Raw genomic sequence first — 20,269 nt, forward strand, 5'->3', positions numbered from 1 at the left:
GTCTACCATGAAAACAAAAAACCTCAGACGGTGCAGGATTGCAAAGCAACACCAGGCACAGCCCAGGAGACAGGGAAGAGCTGATGGTTTGCCCCCTCCTCAGCAACCCACAGCCCCAGGCCACATGCAGAGCTGGCTTTGGGTCTTTGGCTTTGAGTTACATTAGTGGAGTTTTGGACTGAGGGGTGGATAGTTTGAGCTCTTCTTTTCCTCACTTCTGGCAGAGCCTAATGCTGTACATGGGAGGGAAAGCCCTGCTTGCATTCAGAGAAACCTGTCTCAGGTGGGGGGTGGAACCTGTGGATGAAGTTTGACCAGCCTTTGCAGAGTTTTTCAGGTGGCTTCAATTTTACAGGGCAAAGAATTATAGCTGCTGTAGGACTAGATTTCTGGCCTTGCTACCGCAAGGGATGCCCAGGGCCAGGTTAATCCTCTGTCTTTGTTTATGCCCTGAGCCCTGCTAAGGTACCATGGTCATCTCCTTCCTTGTTGCTTTGGACGTTCCTCAAAGAGGTGAACTTTTCCTCGCCTCCCTGGAAGCAGACCAGGAGTGAAAATGTGTCTGCGTTCCCTGATCCACCAGCTTCTTTTCTTTCTGGGATCTCCCTGAGCAACTGCCCAGCCCTCTGGACAGTGTCCCTCACTGTTAGGCAAGAGCAGACTTGTCCGGATTGAAGGTTTCCTTCTGTGCCATGGAGGCACCGGTCCCATGGGGAGCGAAGAACAGAAAGTCACCAGGATCCCAGTGCTGAAAGAGATGTAGCCCTGTGACACAGGTGTGGTACAGGCACAGCTGGGGTCAGCTGTCCTGGCTGTGTCCCCTCCCAACTTCTCATGCACCCCCAGCCTTCTTGCTTGTGGGATGGAGTGAGAAGCAGAAAAGGCCTTGACTCTGTGCAAGCACTGCTCAGCAGTAGCAAAAACATCTCTGTGTAATCAACACTGTTTTCAGCACAAATCCAAAACACAGCCCCATACTAGCTACTATGAAGAAAATTAACTCTACCCCAGCCAAAACCAGCACAAGGAATCACACATGTCTTGGGATAGAAAGACACAGAAAGGACGGAAGTGCAGAAGAATGGGGACAGTGTGTTTGGGGCTGGGCTGGATCACAACCAGCAAGGGAGAAGTTAGTTGTGGTACATTGATACCTCGCACCGGTGGCAGAGATGAGAAAGCAGTCATCAAGGAACAAACTCCTCAGCAGCTCCTGGCCCTGCTCTCTGGTGCTGTTGCTCACCTCAGCTTGCACCCGCAGAAGACTTGGTCGTTCCTCCCTTCCACCTCTCCCCGCCCTCGGGCTGCTCTCCAGCTCCCACCTCACAGAGAGTTTCCGACAGGAGTGGGAGAGCTCGGCAGCCTCTCAGTAAAACCACAGATGCTGAGCTGGGAAGGGGTCCCACCCCTGACCTCTCACCGCCCCCCTACACCCCGGGACCTGTGTGGGGGGCAGGAGGAGGGACCCCGGGCTGCGGGCGGGCTCCCTGCACGGCCGCCGTGCAACAAGTCCCGGCTCCGGGGAGCGGGGGGCCGCCGGCCTGGGGGCTGGGCTCGGGGGTGCCGGCGGAGCCCCCTGCCTGGCGGGGCCGGGCCGGCTCGGCGGGCGGCAGCCAGAGGCGGCTCCGGCTCCAGGCACTGGGAGACGCAGAGGTTTTTCCAACCTGGGGTACTGGGGCAGGGCAGAGCGCTCCCCGCTTCTCCCGTGGGGGACAACAACCCTCCCGCCCTGCTCCCCCTGCACACCCGGCCGTGCTCCGCCGGGAGTCCTACGCCGCCGGGGACCGACCCCGGCTCCCGCAGTGGGAGGGAGCTCCGGACGCCCTGCGGCAAGGCTCGGCTCGGCTCGGCCCGGCTCTGCTAGGCTCAGCTCGGCAAGGCTCGGCTCGGCTTGCAGCCCCGGCCCGCTCCCGTCCGGCCCCGCCGGCACAGCCGCTGCCCGGGCCGGGGCAAGGGCAAGGGCAGGGGCGAACCGCAGGCGGGCCTCACCTCGCCAGGGGAAAATGCAAAAGAAACGGGATCTTGATCTGTTCTTTCTGCTTTTCTTTTGTCTCCTCTTTTTTATCTTTTTTTTTTCTTTTTTCCCTTCCTTTTTTTTTTTGGGGGGGGGGGTGGTCGTCCCTTTTTATGACAGCGAGGGCACAAGGCGAGTGAGGAGGCGGAATCATCTCGGCAGCCGCTGCATTTTGTGTGGAAGCCGCTCGGGTGTTCGTTAATATCATTAGCATTTAACCCCCTCCCTGCCCCCTCCCCTCCCCAGCGCGGGGTGACGTCACGCGGCGGCAGGAGTTGGGGGGAAAGCGAGGGAAGCTCAGTGGGCAGGGGGCGTCCCTCTCCCCTCCCCGCCGCTGCCTGTCACAGCCTCTCCGCCGATATTATAGGGGCCGAAGCCCGGAGCTCAAAGCGCAAAGTCAGCCAGTGTAATGAACTTCTGGAAACCTTTCCCTTTTTATACCATTCAGTTTCTGAGAGGCAGAGACAGCCTCCTCTGACGCCTTTTCCCCCCTTCCATTATTTTTCCAGGCTCTGATCTCCCTGCTCGCTGCACCGAGGCGCTCGGCGCAGAGCCCCCGCTCCCCATCCTACCTTCTTCCTCCGGCTCATTGTTGTCCTGGCTGCTGTGCCTCTCGCTTTTGCCTTCCAGGAGCGCGGCGGCGAGCCCGCCTGCACCCCACTGCACCCTCCCGGGGTCCCGACAGCATCTGCTCGCAGGGGGGGCAGCGACCCGCCGCCGACTTTGGGTCATTTCGTTTCTTTTTTTTATTTTATTTTTTTTTATTTTTGCTCTTTTTTTTTTCTTCTTCCCCCCCCACCTTGCCGCCTCCCCGCCGTGTGTCTCCGTCCCTCGGGAGGACGTCGGTGGGGAGCGGGGCAGCGGCGAGGATGCGCCGGCCCCCGCGGCACTGAGCGGCCGAGGGAGGCACCTGCCCCGCGGCGGGCGGGCGGGCGGGGGGGGGGCACCGCCTCGCCCCGGCGCCGACACTTCGCCCCGAGTTTAACGATTCGCGGGGGCTTCGAGCATGAGCAAGCCGGCGGGATCAACAAGTGGGTAATAACGCGGTAGAGGCTTCGAGCAGCCTTTCCGAGACCGGCTGCAGCCTGGCCTGGGGGGGCGGGAGGTGGAGGGGGAGGGAGGGGGGGGGTGGTTGTGGTTTGGGTTTGCATTCCCCCCCCCATTCCCCCCGCCCCGAATTAAAAAAGAAGCCTATGTTTCCATCCGGAGCGGCAACGAAGATATAGCTTCGGAGTTGCCCCGATGGAGTTTGGGCCCGGGGCTTACAGAAAGCCGCTTCCCCGCTGCCCGCCCCGGCTTTCCGCCCCGAGAACGGGGGCAGGAGCCCGGAGGCGGCCGGGCAGCCCCGGGGCAGGCAGCTCGGCCGGCGGCGGGGAGGGGGCTCATCCCGCCGGGGCGCCGGCCCTTGTCCGCCGCTCTCCGGTACCGGGGCGGAGGGGGGCGGGGGAAAGGTTTGGCGGTAACGGGCTTTACGGAGGTGAAACGTGCTGCTTTTCTTACGGACTTTATGCAATCTTCTGCGACATAATAATTTCTTTTTAAGAGTTTGAAACTCCGGTCGCTCAATTACACCGAATCGCGTAAACAACTCTATTGAAGGAGGATTTAAATGCAATACTTTGCACACCATTTCCAGTTACAACAAATAATCCTGCAACGAGGAAAGCAGAAACAACTTAAAAGTCACATTTTCCTTAATCCTAAATCCATGCACCTCATAACTGGGGAATTTAAAGCATGACTAACCGCTCTTACAGAATGGCTCAATCCGTATAATCCCAATGGGACTTTCGGAGTTTGTAATATGGATGGAGTCAGTAACAAAGGGGGGGGGGGGGGAATACCCAATCCAATTTAATGTCTGACAAGTGATGGATCGGACAGTTATTTCCTCTGCGCCCCGGCGGGCTCCCGGGTTGCGGAGGGGCGGAAAAAGGGAGGCAGAACCAGGAGGGACCCGCCGCGGTACCTGCCGCGGCCGCCCCCCCACACCTCACGGCCTTCTCCTTGCCGCTGCCCTCCCCTATCTTGACCCCGGCCCGCCCTTTGTCCGCGGGGACGGGGAAGCCGGGAGGCGGCGGGGCCGTGGGGCCGCAGCGTGGAAGTCGCGCGTGGAGGAGGCGGGCGGCGCGGAGCCCGGCGGGGACACGGCGCTGCGGCCGAGCTGCCGCCGTTTCGGCGTGGATTGGCTTGTCTTCTCTGCCCGTGGGGCTGAGTGTGGCTTTTTTCTAACCCCCACCCGAGGGGAAAAACAAAAATAGCGGCGGGGCGGCGGTCGGGGTAACCGGCGGAGGGGAAGGGGGGCACCGGCAAAGGCGGCCGGGGCTCTGCTTCCCGCCGGCTGCGCTGCCCGAACGGCCCGGGAAGTGCGAGGGCAGCTGGAGCGGGATCGGGCCCGTGGCCAGCAGCGCCGGGACGCTGTCGGGGCTCTGGGCAGACTTCTGAGGCGTCGGGGACGGGGCAGGAATGGCGGGGAGCCTCGTCCCCGAAGGACGGCGGAGCTTTTGCTGGAGACATTTTGCGGAGGAGAAAACCCGCAAGGCTCGACCGCGCCTCCTGGACCGACCCGGCGCCGGGCCCCCCCCCGGCCACCGCCGCCGCCTGCTGCTGACCCCGACCTCCCCAGACCCCCGGCCATCGCCCGAGGGGACCCCCAGGCCCGACCCGGCCAGGCCCCGCGGGGACGGGGACAGGCGGGGACTGCCGCGGGCCCAGGCCCGAGCCCGAGCCCCGCCGGCCTCGGCAGCGCACGCAAAAGCCCGACCCGGTGATCCGGGGCCTGGGCGCCTGTCCCGGGTGTCCCAGGGGGCTCCCGGGCAAGTGGGTTCCGGCCTGGCTTCTCTGCCCGGCGGTGGGCGTCTAGCGATGTCAGCTGCCGTGTCCGCCTGGGTGGTAACAAGACCCCATCCCGCCGTCCCCCGAGCCCAGACTAACTTCTTTCAACAGCCTCTGATGGTAATTACAGTAATCGGGGCTGCCATATATCCTTTAAGCAATTATGACACACAAAAAAAGCCCCCGAGGACCCCCCGTCGTGGGATGTTCAAAACGGTTTCCCAGCCGAACAGAAATCCCATTTTCTTAGCGCTAAACTTCTGAGACGAAGAGGTACCTCGGGGAACCGGAGCGCTTTTAACCAGAGTTAATCAGTTATCTCATGACCCCGTGTCAAGCTTACATTTTTTTTTTTCCTTCCCACCCCCCCCGCTCTGCCTCTTCCCCCTCTACTTATTTCATATTTTGCCCTGCACGAAAATTTTCTCATAACAGCCTCGGCGGGGCAGGGATGGAGGGCGGTGGGGAGTCGCCGGTGGGCGGTGGGACGGGGCGGGGGGCTCCAGCCGCTCCCTCCGCCGCCCCCACCCCCACCCCCGCCGCCCGCCCGTCGCCTCGCCGGGGGCCGCGGAGCTCATCGGACGGGCCGCGCCGCTCCGACGGCTGGAAACGTGGGGTTTGGGGCTGGGAAGAGATGCTCCAGGTGCTCCGTTTTTATGGACAGGAATAGGCGGGCGTGTAAAGGATATACTGAACATAAGTTTGCACGCGTGGTGTGGATACATCCATCTATATAATGCATATGCTTTTTTTTTTTTTTTTTTCCTAAAGCGGCTTCCAAACTTAAAATCCATCTGGGCAAAACTGTTTTGCAAAACCAGCCCAAGTTTCCTCTCTCAGCGCCCGCAAAGCCGAGCCGGCTGCCCCGCCCGGGGAAGCGGGGACACCCGCGGCTGCCCCACGGCGGGCCCGGGTGCGCGGCCGCAGCTGGGCCCGCTGCCGCGCGAAGGGGGAGCGAGACGTGGGGTGGGGGGGTCCCCCCGGCGGCAGGAGCGGCGGCGGGCCGGGACGCGCGGGGGCAGCGCGGCGGTGCCCGGCTCTACGCCGGGATGCGCCACCGCTGCACGTCCCGCTTTCGGTGCCTCTCCCCCCACCCCCAGCCTGCCCCTCCTCCTCCTCCTCCTCCTCCTCCTTTGTGTGCGTGCGTGCGGACCCTCTCTCCCCGAGGATGGTAAGGGCCGGAGAGGGAAGTCGAGCGCTTTCCCCCGTTCGCATTGTGCGATATCCGAATTCCCATGCTACACTTTTTGACGGGTCACTGGTGCCCCAATAGGCAGGTGGCAAGGAGGGCTTGTAATTACACACTCCCAGAAACCGTGCCTTGGCCTCAGCCCTCCTCACGGGCGCCTACCTGCAGCTCCAAAGCCGCGGCTTGCTCGCAGGCAGTGGGGCGGGGGGGCTTCCCTTAGCCCCGCTCCTTATTAATTGCCTAAAAGTTTTCTATTCTTTAACCTACCTCCCTCCCACCCTCCCCCCCCCGTCCCCCCCTCCCTCTGGCAGTCCCTAACCTAATCCCCGTCCCTCTCGCCGTGTTGTGTATAGCAGCTGTCGGGTTTCATTTAGGGGAGAAGCTGGCAGCTTGTGCTCATTGGAGGCAGTCAAACGAGTTTCAATGGGCAAAATCATTAAGTTAACACTTTATCTAAAGTCCCTATTGTCTGCCAGCAGGCATTGTCTTAGAGCCTCAGCGTAGACATGTCTGAAAGTATCTCGGGCTCCTAAATTCTCTAGGGAGCGAGAGGAGCCCCTGCGGCCTGTTCCCAGCCCGCTCCCCCCCCCGCCTCCAGCAGCCCCCCGCACGGCTCCGCATGCTGCCTCCTTCCCCCTTCCAGCCTCAGCCTCATCCACCCGCAGCCGGGGCCCTCCCTGAACTACTTCCAAACAAAGATAGCGGCCCCGAACGCTCTCTGTTGGAGTTTGGAGACCAAGGTTTGGGGAGAGGGACCGAATCTCCAGCGTAAGTTGTGGTAGGAGGGAAGAAGGTTGTTTGAGGCAGAGGGGAAAAAAAAAAAAAGAAAGAAAGAAAGAAAGAAAGAAAGAAAGAAAGAAAGAAAGAAAGAAAGAAAGAAAGAAAGAAAGAAAGAAAGAAAGAAAGAAAGAAAGAAAGAAAGAAAGAAAGAAGAATCGAAGAGAATCAAAGAGAAGAGAATAAAGCGAATCAAAGGGAAGAAAAAAAAAGAGAGGAGAAAGAAGAGAAGAGAAGAGAAGAGAAACCGAAAAGAAAATAAGAAAAATAGAAAAAATAGCAAGAAAAGAAAAAGAAAATTAAAAAGAAAAAGAAAAAGGGAAAGGGAAAGAAAAATAGAAAGAAAAGAAGGGAAAGAAAAAGGAAAAGGTAAATAAAAGAAAAAGGGAAATCAAAAGAAAAAGGGAAAGAAAAAGAAAAAAGAGAAGAAAACGAAGGAAGGAAAAAAGAGAAGAGCAAAACTGGAGAAAAGGCAGAAACCGAGCGGGGTTTTGGCGCGTTTCTTGCACCGGGCTGCAATCATCTCCCTTCAAGTTTTCACACCACCCTCAGAGCACTGGCAATTCCAGTCAGAGTCGGTGCGAAAGCAGCGCCCGGCGGAGCGGGGGCTGCGGGCGCGGCGGGGCGCCGCGGAGGGGAGCGGAGCGGCACCGCCCGCCCGCCCCGGCCCGCACCCCGCACCCCGCACCCCGCACCCTGCAGCCCGCAGCCCGCAGCCCGCGGCCGCGCACAAAGGCGAGGCGGAAAGTTTTGCTGCAGGTTTCGGGGGTGAAGGAAACAGCAGGGCTCGCCTGTGGCAGGAGCCAGCCCCCTTTCTCTGGGGGTGCGAGGGGGGAGAGGAGGTTACTTGGCTTCCCGGTCATTTAATTTTGTTTTGCTTTATTCTGTGGCTGTCGCTCTCCTGACTGCTCTCCTGCCCAGGGAGAGTGCCGTCCCCTGTCTGCCGAGCGCCGGAAAGCGAGGGAAACGCCCCCCCTCCCCCCCTCCCCAATTCACACACGCACACCCCCGCCCCCCCACTTCTCGCAGGCAAGTCTGCTGCTCCCGCTGCTGTAATCTTCCCTTCCAAAATGGGTCTTGGCGATTATAGAAGATCCAAATAAACGTAGCGGGGCATGAATAATGCTCATTGTAGAAAACTGACACTTGCTCAAGGAAAAGAAAGTTGGCTATAAAATCACTTCATTATTTGCTTGTACTGCGGCTCCGGGGCTAATCCCTCCGGAGGTCAGACTGCTGAGCGCTCGCTCTCTCCTTCTCTCCCTTCTCTGCTTTCAGGTCGCATTTTAGACATCCCTTGCAAAGTGTGTGGGGACCGCAGCTCCGGGAAACACTATGGGGTGTACGCCTGCGATGGGTGCTCGGGATTTTTCAAGCGGAGCATCAGGAGGAATAGGACCTATGTTTGCAAGTCGGGAAATCAGGTACCAGCCGCAGCGCTGTCCCCTCACCGCCTGCACCCTGCGTTTCCCCAGGGCCCCGCACTGCGTGTCCCCGTCCCCACCACACGCCAACACCCGCGGGAGGAAGATCCAAGCGGCCACGCAGCCCCCTCAGCCCCTTCCCCGGGGGTCCCGGGCCGAGGCCGGGCGCGGGTTGCCCCAACCCGCCTCCTCCCCCCGCCCCCCGGGAGGTCTCCCCGGTGCGCCTCGTGGAGGGGGTGGAATGCTCAAGAAGGGGCGGGGGGAAGGCGAGGAAAGGGAGGGGCGCCCCCTCAGCAAAGCCACAAGTCATTGCCGGGCCATGGACCACAGGCATCATTTCCACGCATGGCGGGTCGCGCCCGCGTCTCGGCCGGAGGCATCTCCGCTCCCACCGCCTTCATTTCCACCCGCGGACCGTCCCCGCGGGGATGCGGGGCTGGGGACGCGGCGGGGCGGTGTGGCGTGGGGTGGGGGACACACACCGGGGACCAGGGCGCCCCGAGGGGGCGGCGCCGCCGTCGCTGTCTCGGGTGCTGAAGGTGGCCCGTCTCGTCCCGCCATGGGGGCCACGCACCCCGCCACGGCCCGGCCCCTCGCGCACCCAGGGGCGGCCCCTCCGTGCCTCCCGCCGCCGCGGGGAGGACGCCGGGGTCCGTGGGTCTGAGCGCCCTGCTGCCGCTCCCCGCCTCGGCCCGACGGCTGGCTGTGTTGCAGGGGGGTTGCCCGGTGGACAAGACGCACAGGAACCAGTGCCGGGCCTGCCGGCTGAAGAAGTGCTTGGAGGTCAACATGAACAAAGACGGTACCTGCTCCCCGTCTCCCGGGGCTGGGGCTGGGGGGCAGGAGGGAGCCGGGCCTTACTCTGAAGGGGGAGCAGTGTGTCTCTGCGGGGCATCATGTGTGTCCCCCCCGCCCTGGGCCCCTAATGACCCCCAGTCCATGGCAGCTTTGCCCACTTCTCCCCAGACTCCCCCTGGGTGGGGGGCATGGGGTCAGCCCCAAAGAATTGAGGGGAGGTGCGCGGCACCCAGTGCAGGACCCTGTGGTGACCCCCTCGCCTCTCCTTGGTGCCCCACAGCGGTGCAGCATGAGCGGGGCCCCCGGACGTCGACGATACGGAAGCAGGTGGCCCTCTACTTCCGTGGGCACAAGGAGGAGAGCGGCGGCGCCCCGCACTTCCCCACCACCGCCCTGCCGGCACCCGCCTTCTTCACTGCCGTCTCCCAGCTGGAGCCCCACGGCCTGGAGCTGGCCGCCGTCGCCAGCACCCCTGAGAGGCAGACTCTGGTGGGCCTGGCACAGCCCACCCCAAAGGTCAGCCATTGCCCCAGCCCCTGGCAGGCCTGCAGACCTCGCTGCTGGGGTGCCTGCAACCCACCAGCTCCCTCCTGCCTCTGGGATAGATGTGGCAAAGAGCAAGGCTTGAGGCCTTGTGGGTTGCGGTGGGCACCTCTGTTGTCATGCCCCTAAAAGGTCTGAAGATACAAAGTGCAAGGGGTAAGAGGCCCTCTGCAGAAGGGGTATGCAGAAGGACCAACTGATAACCTGCTCTGTACAAAACCTGTCTCTCCTACAACCTTATACCTTCGTGGTTACAGAGGTGCCCCTCCTGCCTGAGGCCCATCCACAAGTAAATTTTAAACATTGTTTCATGAAGATGAACTGCAACCACTGAGTTTTCTTCAGCAAAATTCCCATCTCCATAGTGGTGTAGTCCAGAAAGTACTATCTGTACTGACCAAAGCCTGTTGCTTGTCCAGGCAGACACAAAAGTGTCTAAGCTGACTCTGCGCTTCTTGGCTGTGACATTTCCTAAGCAGCCCAGAGGAAGTACTGCTGTGGCCTCAACTGCACAGGAGTTAGCTGTAAGGTGCTGTTTTTCATTAATCTATTTGCAATGGCATTTTGCATATTGGCAGCATCAAGAAAATCATAGAAGGGGCAACTTAAATAGTTCAGCATTTTCAGAGTTGGTAGCTTGGCAGAATCCATTGTCAACATGATTGTAACATATAGTTTTATAATTTTGGATAATGCTGAATCAGAAATTATTTTGCAAGAAAGCAGCACATGCTTACAAATATAATCCCATTCTAATCCTAGAAAACCTTAGGTAGTTGAGCTTAGCTCTATGCATCTGCTTACAGCCTGTTGCAGTAAGGGAGCTAGACAAAGGGTTAAGGCTAAATGAGTATTTCCTGCTTTGCTGAGCAAGGCTGGAGTGCTAAATCAGCTTCTGAAGCACAGGTTACAAACCACAAATTCTTAATCAAATTTGTGTTCTTCTAACTCTGCTACCAGAGGTGTGCTATTGTGTAACAGGGTAAAGGATGGCAACTGATAATTTTTTTCCCCTGATGTAATAATTTCATTCTCCCTTCAACCTCCTCCAGAGAACTGGTTCTGTAGTACAGTTCATCCACATGGATGAGCAGCAGAGAGCGGTTTGGAGTGGGCCCACTGAAAGCAATGCCCTCTGCTTGCAGAATAAGAGAGTGCATGCTCTCTATCGGCCTTGAACATGATGCGCTGAATGGCAGCTGTATGGGAGAGGAAGACCAGGCTGCCTTGGTGATGTTGTATGAAGTTGCTTTATTTTCTTTTTGACATTAGTACCCACATGAAGTCAACGGTACCCCTATGTATCTCTACGAAGTCGCCACCGAATCCGTCTGTGAGTCAGCAGCCAGACTTCTGTTCATGAGCATCAAGTGGGCCAAGAGTGTCCCAGCCTTCTCCACCTTGTCCTTACAAGACCAGGTAAGGCACCTGCACTGGGAATGGCATTGGCCTTGCCTGTCTGTTAAAGAAGGCTCAGAGCTCAGATTGGGTCCTGAACCTTCAGCCCTGGACCTTTAGATCCATAATGGACTTCAGCAGTCCTGAAGTTCAGGGCAGAGTTTTGGTCTACCCCTAAAAAGCAGGCAGTGATTTAGAAACTGCTTTCCTCCAACTGTTACTTCATGAAGCAAGTGAAAATCAAGCCAGAAGAAAATATAATATAAAGCCAATATCATGGGAGGACAAGTTCTAGAGGAAAAGTCACCAGGCTGCAGACCAAACTCAGTGTGCCCAAACTGCATCTCCACTTGTGGGTCAACTTTGCCCTCCAAAAAATGGGGAACAGCATTTTACTTTGCTATTTGGGGATGAGAAGCACTTAAACATATGGTCCAGGATATGAGTGAGGTGATTTCTGAAGACCATCTCCTCTCCTCTCCTCTCCTCTCCTCTCCTCTCCTCTCCTCTCCTCTCCTCTCCTCTCCTCTCCTCTCCTCTCCTCTCATCTCCTCTCCTCCTATTCACACAGTCAACATTTTTTCCTTATTCATGTTGGCTTCAGTGCACTTGCAATTACACCAATATGGTGGAAGCAGAATTTGGCCAGCCCCAATATTTTTCACCATTAATGGCAATCTTCCTTAATTTGTCTTGTTTTCCTCTATGACAATTTGCCTTTGCCTCAGGTAAATCATATGTGAACCATACGAGCTGAAGCAGTTTCTTAATGACTTGATTCTTGATGAGGACTCGGTGTTCTTTGTATAATGCACTAATTTAAAAAAAAGTAATCAGATAATTATAAAATGGCAGGGGGCAAACCTACGCAAAGCTCCAATCATAAAAGACATCTAATACTTTGATATGATTGAGCTAATTTCCCAAAATGGTAACTAGAAACGTTGTACCTTAGATGCTACATAGCAGTTATCGGAGGAACTAGTTCCTTTCCATGGATGCATGTTGCAAGTGTTGCAGCTGATATGCAATTACATATTTTGAACTGAAAGAAAAGAGCTTCTTAGGAAATCAATAGTGCTTTCTACCTAAAGGTAAATCATGATGGTCACGCTGTGATATAAAGCTAAGGTACATTGAAATATTCCTTTTCTAGCACCACACCCACGTTTTGAAACTCCTGTCATGAAATTAGACAAAAGGAGATGCTGCCCAGCTCTGGCTGCAGTACTGCTATGGAGTGAGCATGAGGGGGCAACAAGATAGGACCCGGGAGGTTACACCACCATGAGGAAGACAGCAGTCCCAGTGCAGCATGCTGTTCTCTAGCGCTGCCTTCTGCTGCCACTACTCCCTTGGAGCACTGGGTCTGTCCAACTAAGCAACCAAAGAAATAGGCCCAAATATCATGGACAAGCAGCAAGTACGCTGCTTCAGCAGGAGCCTCAGCGCATGGGGAGAGGCTGGGTCCGCCTTTAGACAAGTAATGTCCACAGGGGCGTCCTTAGACCAAGGCTTTATTTGACATACAATGGGCACATTCCCCATATGGTCATCTCTCTTAGTGTGCTGAGGACGGGGCAGCAGGATTTGGGAGCAAGGGAAGTCTCCATTGCACATACCCAAGCATGCCTCGAACAGCAAGGCCTGCTCGTCTGCCACAGATACCAGAGTGTTCTCTTTAAATAACCCACTGCCTCTTTCACTTTCATATCAGGGAGTAATGTTAGTGAATTACATATTAAAATCCCAGCCTTTCTTTAACATCGTCTTGACTTGCTGTACCTCACTGCAAGCCAGCTTCCTCAAAACTTAGAGCTACTCAGCATTAAGGCCCTGACCTGGGCCTCCTTCTGCGTGATTCCACTGTCATATTCAGGAGAACTGGAGAAGAAGTAACTCTGATTTTAATCACCTTATTTCATGAATAAACAGACAGTTGATTTTTCTAATAATGCCATTGCATTATTTAATTTGACAGTGGCCCAGCTGCAAATGTCTGCTTTTCTCTTTTTGTATCCCTGACATCTGCCTGAGGAGAGTCTAAAACCTTCTCCTGGATTCTGCTTTTGTTGTGCTTTTCTGAAAAGGCAAGTGCATTGTGATTCCAGGACTCTGTGACAGACTCATCTTGAAGGCAAGGAAATAAGTAGAAACAAAACTGGTGACAAAACCCAAGTCTGAGGATTGCTGTGTCACTACCGTCGGTAAAACAGAGGCTGCGTCCCTTTCCCAGCTCCTGAGAGTTAATCCCATCGCGGATTGGAAGCCACACAACAAAAATGCCATGCTCCAAGTTCTGCTGGCCAGCACACCTGTCCATCTTGTCAGTAAAACAGGTTGGCCCAATGCAAGCCACCAACAAAAGGTCATACTAGCAGGATGGGGCTGATTAAAAAGCAAAAAGCAGTCCTTCAAAAAGCCTGGTATTTCTTGTTTCTTTGAAGAAGGAGGGCTGAGTATGACTTCATCATGAATTATTTTAATTGGTGGTTTTACAGACTTACGCATAGGCATGAAGAAAGCTTCAGCTATTGGAATAGTCTCTTATTTCTAAAGTCTTCTGACTTTAAAGACTTAGAGGGAAAGAACATATGAAATCGATATCCTTCAGGAACCACCATTCATTACCATTGTATCTGCATGAATGAATGACAAAGAAACTTTTACAAAGGCAGATGAAAGGCTGGCGAATCATTTCCTATGTCATACATAAACCTGCACATTCATCAGGCAGGATTATCTGGAAGAGGGGCTGGGTTCACAGGCAGCAGCAGTCAGGAGACTAACGAGCAGGTTTGGCTGCTCTCAGAACAGAGCTGAGATGGGCACTGCACCCTAGACTCCCTTCCCCCTCCATATTTCATATAGTGACCTGGGCAGCTTCCAGTAATGTAAAACCCAATGTTATTATTTCAAACAGTAACTATATGCAGACAGAAACAGAAATACGTTCCCATTACAATTTCCTTAGTCAAGTCATACAGAAGTTCTGCAAAGCACATGGCACAAAGAGGCAGAAAATGGGCAAAAGCCCGCAGTGATAAGCTGAGAGCAGAGACTCTGAAAGCAATTCCTCCCATTCTGAACAGGGTGGTTTAAAATACTCATAATACTGTTAAGAGTTAGCACCTAGATAAAGGATTCACTCTTACTGCCTGCTTTCTCTATCATCTATTACTTTCACACATCTGATTCCAAGGAAATCATAATTAATTTGTTAAGTGTCGCGGTTTCACCTGGCAGGCAGCTAAACACCACGCAGCCGTTCGCTCCCTCTCCACCAGTGGGATGGGGGAGAGAATTGGAAAAAAGGTAAAACTCGTGGGTTGAGATAAAGACAATTTAATAGGACAGAAAAGAAAGGGAAAATAATAATAATACTAATGATAAAAGAACATACAAAATAAGTGATGCACAGTGCGATGCTGACTGATGCCCAGCCAGCTCCCAAGCAGTGGCTGTGTCCCCCAAGCCAACTCCCCCCCAGTTTTTTTGTTCAGCTTGACGTCATATGGTATGGAGTATCCCTGTGACCAGTTTGGGTCAGCTGTCCTGGCTGTGGCCTCTCCCAGCTTCTTGTGCACCTCCAGCGTGCTCGCTGGCAGGGCAGTATGAGAAGCTGAAAAGTCCTTGACTTCATGTAAGCACTGCTGGACAATAATGAAAACATGAGTGTGTTATCAACATTATTCTCATCCTAAATCCAAAGCACAGCACTATAGCAGCTACTCAGAAGAAAATTAACTCTTTGCCAGCTGAAATCAGGACAGTAAGGTGGTTTTTTTTTACTTTGTTCTCCCTTTTACAGAATCTTTATAGACTTAAAACACCCTCCTCCTTATTTTCCTAAGAAGCTAAGCTGCTGATAGTTTCAGGGACCATAGCAATATTAATACTTGTTGGTTTGCTTTTGTTTTTCTGCTTGAGTTTTGGGCAATATGTTTTCACTACATGGAGCCATCAGATGATCCCTCCTGAGTCCACTATAATTCTCACCCTTCCAAATCTCTCCCGCCCTATTGAGAGATATGAGGTCCCAGCAATGCGTACGTACCACAGCATGTCCTTTAAGCCATGAACTTCAGCTGAACTCGGGGCCCTCCAAACCCCTTTTAAGAGTTGGTCTGGGCCAACAATCCATAGATGCCCTCAAGACTAAATGTGTCTGCTCTGGCTTTGCCAGTCTGCATTATCAGGAGTCATGTCTCCTCTTCAGATGCACCACTGCCTCTCCACGGAAAGCAAAGGCATTGCCTCCCAACAGAGAAAAACACATGCTCCATACAACCAGGCAATGTACAAAAATTGCAGAGAACTCGCAATGCTGTCAGCTTAGGCGCTTGGATACTCAGTTCCCTGAAAGGAAATAGCTCTTAGTGCCTGGAATTTCTGAGTGATTTTAAGCAAAAAGCAGGAAAACAGGTGACATTGAGAAACCATATGTGTGTCCAGATGCTGCTCTTGAAAGAGCTGAAGACTTGCTTAGTATGCAAGGGGTTAAAGATACATACGTACTCTAAAGCAGTGCTCCCTACAGCGTAATGTAATTTCAGGATGTTGCCCAGGCTTCTCTTCACAAATCCTGCCTTCCTGAGGGAAAGGAGGGTAATCCCTAGAGAGCAATAGGGGAGCACTCGTTCAACTTGTCCTAGACGGCCAAAGGAGAGGAGGAGAGAGCACATGCTGTGCTGAGAAACACAGGCGAGCGTTCACATTGTGAGCAAGCTCTCTGGGGCAGGAGTTCTCACTCTGCTTTCTCTTTCTCCTCTCTTTTGGTCCACAACATGGCACACAGTGAGCCAACCCTCAGCGTTTTTCTACAATGCATATAGACTTATTTCTAGACACCTTCTCAAAAAGCTAAGAGAAGAGCTAACAAATGCTGTGGGGAAAACACCATGACAGGCATTTAAAGTAGTTTTTAAAATAACAGAAATTTACATATTTAAATTGTTTATAAATCTATAAATTATACACTATGTTATATTGTACATCTATTGTATGACAGCTGATGCTTTTGGAAGATGCTTGGAGAGAACTGTTTGTTCTAGGAATAGCACAATGGGCCATTCCAGTTGATGCTAACACCCTACTGGCTGTATCTGGTAAGAATTGCACAATTTAATGACTTTGTTACAAAAATTACCATAAAAATACATTACTGAAAAAAGAACAACATGTAAAGAATAACAAATTCCTACTGAACAATAGAGCATACCTGTCATTTATAAATCTATATTTAAATGCAAATAATGTTGTTTTGTTGTATTCATGACTGCTTGCATTGTCATTTAAATGCAAATTACTGTGTTTGTTATCATCCAAGAGAAGATTTTATATTAACTTTCATACAATATAGTCAGTTTACATGGAACCAGATAGACAAGTGTGACAATAGAGTGGATATTGATACAGAGGATTTTGTCAGAAATCAATATAAAATAAAGGAAATGCCTTTAATATTATTTATTTCATCTGTTTCTGTTTTAGGCATGAATGGTGACAATACAGATTCTCAGAAGCTGAATAAAATAATTTCAGAAATACAGGCTTTACAAGAGGTTGTGGCTAGATTTAGACAACTTCGTCTAGATGCTACTGAATTTGCCTGTCTCAAATGCATTGTCACTTTTAAAGCTGGTAAGCAGAAAGAATCTCTTGCTCACCTCGTCCGATAACTATGAGGTTGCTACTTTAGAGCAAAAATGATGTTTTAAACCAGACATAGCATTTTATCATCCAATAGGTTTCCCAGTATTGAATTCCAATAGTTGGTGTTGCATTTTGAGAGGGTGACGGTGGAGTGCTGGGGAACTAATGGGAACGTTTAATTTCCATTGATAGCACTAGCTGAACTGTTTTGACCCACCCAAGAGTCAAGCTGAACTAGTAACTGATCTGCTTTCCAGTGCCTACACACAGTGGTTCCGAACTGAGGAGCTTCCGAAATGCTGCCGCCATAGCAGCCCTTCAAGACGAAGCCCAGCTCACTCTGAACAGCTACATTCATACCAGGTGATCAGTGTCTTCTCTCAAAACTTCTTGCAGATGTAGGGGTAAAATCACGCTCTCACTGTAGCTAAGGTGACACTTCCACTGACCGAAATGGGGACTGGGCCGTTACAGCAAGTATACCTTGGCTGTCTGCCTGCTGGGATTTGGCATTTCCTGATGAAATGAGGAACGTGGGATTTATTCAGACAAATTGAAAAGTGGTAGAAGGAGAGATCTTCCCCTGGGAAGCGATACCTGCTGTAGAACACTTTGCATTTCAGAAGGCTGCTTTTTCTTCTACATTTTATTCAGTTAAACACTGTTAATAGTGATGATGCTCAAAACAACATCACATCTCACAGCAGCATGGGTGCTTCTGACCCCTGATTTCCAATATCCCATGTCATTTCCCTCGTATTGCAGACATGAAAATTGAGACACAAGAAAGTTAAATGGCTCTTCCAAGACGCTACCCTGACTCCGCTTCCAGGTTGAAATGAAAAATCCAGAAATTGTGAATCCCATTTTGGTGCCACAGCACCCAATTGTTTGGGAAGAAAACATCTCCTCTGTCTCATTCAGGATACATGGGATACAGAAATCTTAAAACCTGCTGTAAAAGCTGTAGTTGTCATCCCACAAAGTGTACAGGGGTAAGCCCAGGATTGCGTGAAATGTACTAATCAAAATACAACGCCATGCTCTAGAACAGCTGGCTGTGAACAGACCAGTAGCCTCCTGCTAGGAACCACTTGAGAGTGGTGGGACAGGGGAAGAGCCAGAAGAGTGCACCTAACATCTTCTGCAACAGCTGCTCTGGCTGGTTCAGGTCTTCCGGGGAGAGCTGTGATAGGTCTTATAAAGTCCATGTCTCAGTCCTTTAGCTGCAGTGGAGGTCCATGAGACCAGCATAGTGGGAGATGGAGTGGTGGAAGATGAACTTTTATACCATTTTTTCCTTCTGAAACTTTGATCTGCTCTCATAATAGCTCTGTCTAGCAGAAGTCCACTCAGTGTCAGAGATTAGATGGCAGCAGTCTCTGAAGCACTTCTGTTTAGTCTAAAGGAAATGGCTTGCCCTGGGGATGGGAACAAAACTGCAAATACCATCCAGTTATGGCTAATTCAGAGCAAAAAGAATAACCGCTGCATAGCAACCTCTTCCTGATCTTACAGAAGGCCTTTTCCATGAAGATTGCTCCCTGGAGACTCTGAGTGAGGCAAGGCCTGTTGGAGAGCAAAGCCAGGAGCAATGGTTTTACATGGCCATGGTTTTCAGCCCAGGCATGGTGACTTTCCCATTGTATTTCTGCATTGCTGGAAATATTTCGCTACTGGGCTGAGCAGTATTTGTTGTAAAAGATACCCTTTTACAAGAAAAAAGTGCAGCCCACTGAAGGACTGTCACATTGACTCCAATGGGATAGGGCTTTCAGCTTGCATTTCCACCTCAGGCCTGAATTTACCTCCCTGCCAGTGTTACAGCTGTAGCAGCCCTTTGATATCAGTGGAGTCACCTTCAACAGGACGCCAGGGAGGGCTGACTGGAGAAGTAAAATGTTTCTCTGAACGTCCTAGTCCTTCTTTTAGGGAGACCACTGTAAGCAGAGGCTTGAGAATCACTGCTGTAAAGTCAGCATAAACACAGACAGAATACTTATCCTATGTTGTGCTGGCTTCAAAAAGCTGGGAGAAAGGATGGAAAACACCCTATTACACAAACATATTACCTGGGGATAAAACACAACTTCTTTAACAACAACAACAACAAATTTCTAAATGTCAATTGGTATTCAATGTGTAAGGCAACCAAAAGGGGGGGAAATTATTACCATGCCAATCCAGCTAGGATTAAATTGCACTTTAAATGACAGGGTATTGATTACAGGTCAAGCTCTTCCCTGAACTGCATCAAGCACATAGCTATTGTCTGAGGGACAAGTCAGAGCAGATCCCCTCCCTGTATTGCTACTGCTCTGAGGGAATAAACAAAGGAGCTAATCGAAACTCAGAGACATTGGCCTATGTTCTGCAAACCTCCCTTATGACAGTTTTCCTTGGGGTCAACCTTCTTGCTCACTTGAGTACAAAACACAGGGTTTTGGCACAGGTAGCACTTGTCTGTAGAATTTGCTGAATATTGGTCTTTTCTGTAAAGTGAAAGATTTCCTTTGGAAAAATACCTAAAAACTTCAACAGGTTTTTCTCTCTCTGTCTCCCAGGTATCCCACGCAACCCTGTCGTTTTGGAAAACTTTTATTGCTCTTACCAGCTTTACGTTCGATTAGCCCATCTACAATAGAAGAAGTGTTTTTCAAAAAGACCATTGGGAATGTACCAATTACAAGACTGCTTTCAGATATGTACAAATCCAGTGACATATAAATTACCTTAAAATAAACAATCAGGATGGACAGTTTGAGAAGAACTTTTATCTATGGAGAATAAGCCTCAACTAACAAAATCTACAGGAAGCATAAGCCTGGGAATGTTTAGCCTTTAAACCCATTGACAAAAAATACCCCAGTAGATATGATTCTGCTGCTCTCAACAGAGTGATTTAGATCATGGAGAGAATGCTTTGTTCTACAGAAAAAGTGAAAGTGGTTGGAATTTGGCTGCTATTCCTGTTACTACAGGATGGAGGCAATTCAGATGCCAGTCATAGTTAACAAAGACTCCGCTATTCTCTCATTTAACTGGCAGATCTGAGACAAAATGTGAAAGAAGGTACTTTGGTTTGTTCAGTATTTGGAACCGGGTGACCAAACTTGGCTTCTGTTGTAATGTGAGATGTGGTGGCCTTCAGAACTGCTTTAAAAGTAGCCTCTGTTGGGAAAATGTTTTTAATATGATAGGCAACATTTAAGACCAGGTTACCAAAACACTGCTTCTGCTATAATACAACATGAAGTGGCCTTCAGAACTGATTAAAAAGTAGCTTATGACGGCAGCTCCATTCTTCCTGCAAAATGAACTGTGATCTCTGATGCGGATGTCACCACAGTTTGATTGGTTACCATCTCAAAGACAGAAGAGCTTTATACACTTCTTCCCCGACCTTCCCTCCTTCTTCTTCCACACACGCAGGCACACATTCACATACACACCTGAAAAGATACAAGTCAAGAAAGGAAGACTAAAACAGCAAAACCAAATACAATGGAGATGACCGCTTCAGTGACCTGCTGGCTGTCCCGTTGGCACAGTGCTGAAACCAAAGGCAACGGTGGCCAAACTCTTTGTCAATGAGATGCGCAGAGAAGTGAAATGACTATTAAAAAAAAATCAGTG

At 51.9% G+C, this 20,269-nt stretch overlaps 1 protein-coding gene across 1 annotated transcript; it reads left to right on the plus strand.

Moving 5' to 3' along the window:
* Nucleotides 1-4,480: 4,480 nt before the first annotated feature.
* Nucleotides 4,481-20,269, plus strand: NR2E1 (nuclear receptor subfamily 2 group E member 1). The gene is made up of 9 exons (XM_075089729.1): nt 4,481-4,969; nt 8,015-8,239; nt 8,954-9,041; nt 9,318-9,553; nt 10,853-10,999; nt 15,990-16,086; nt 16,472-16,621; nt 16,891-16,996; nt 19,198-20,269. Exons 1-9 carry the CDS (start codon nt 4,481-4,483, stop codon nt 19,358-19,360), a joined length of 1,701 nt encoding a protein of 566 aa, XP_074945830.1. The 3' UTR covers nt 19,361-20,269.

The sequence above is a fragment of the Phalacrocorax aristotelis genome, chromosome 3 (genome assembly GCF_949628215.1).
Source record: "Phalacrocorax aristotelis chromosome 3, bGulAri2.1, whole genome shotgun sequence".
NCBI classification, from domain to species: Eukaryota; Metazoa; Chordata; class Aves; order Suliformes; family Phalacrocoracidae; genus Phalacrocorax; species Phalacrocorax aristotelis.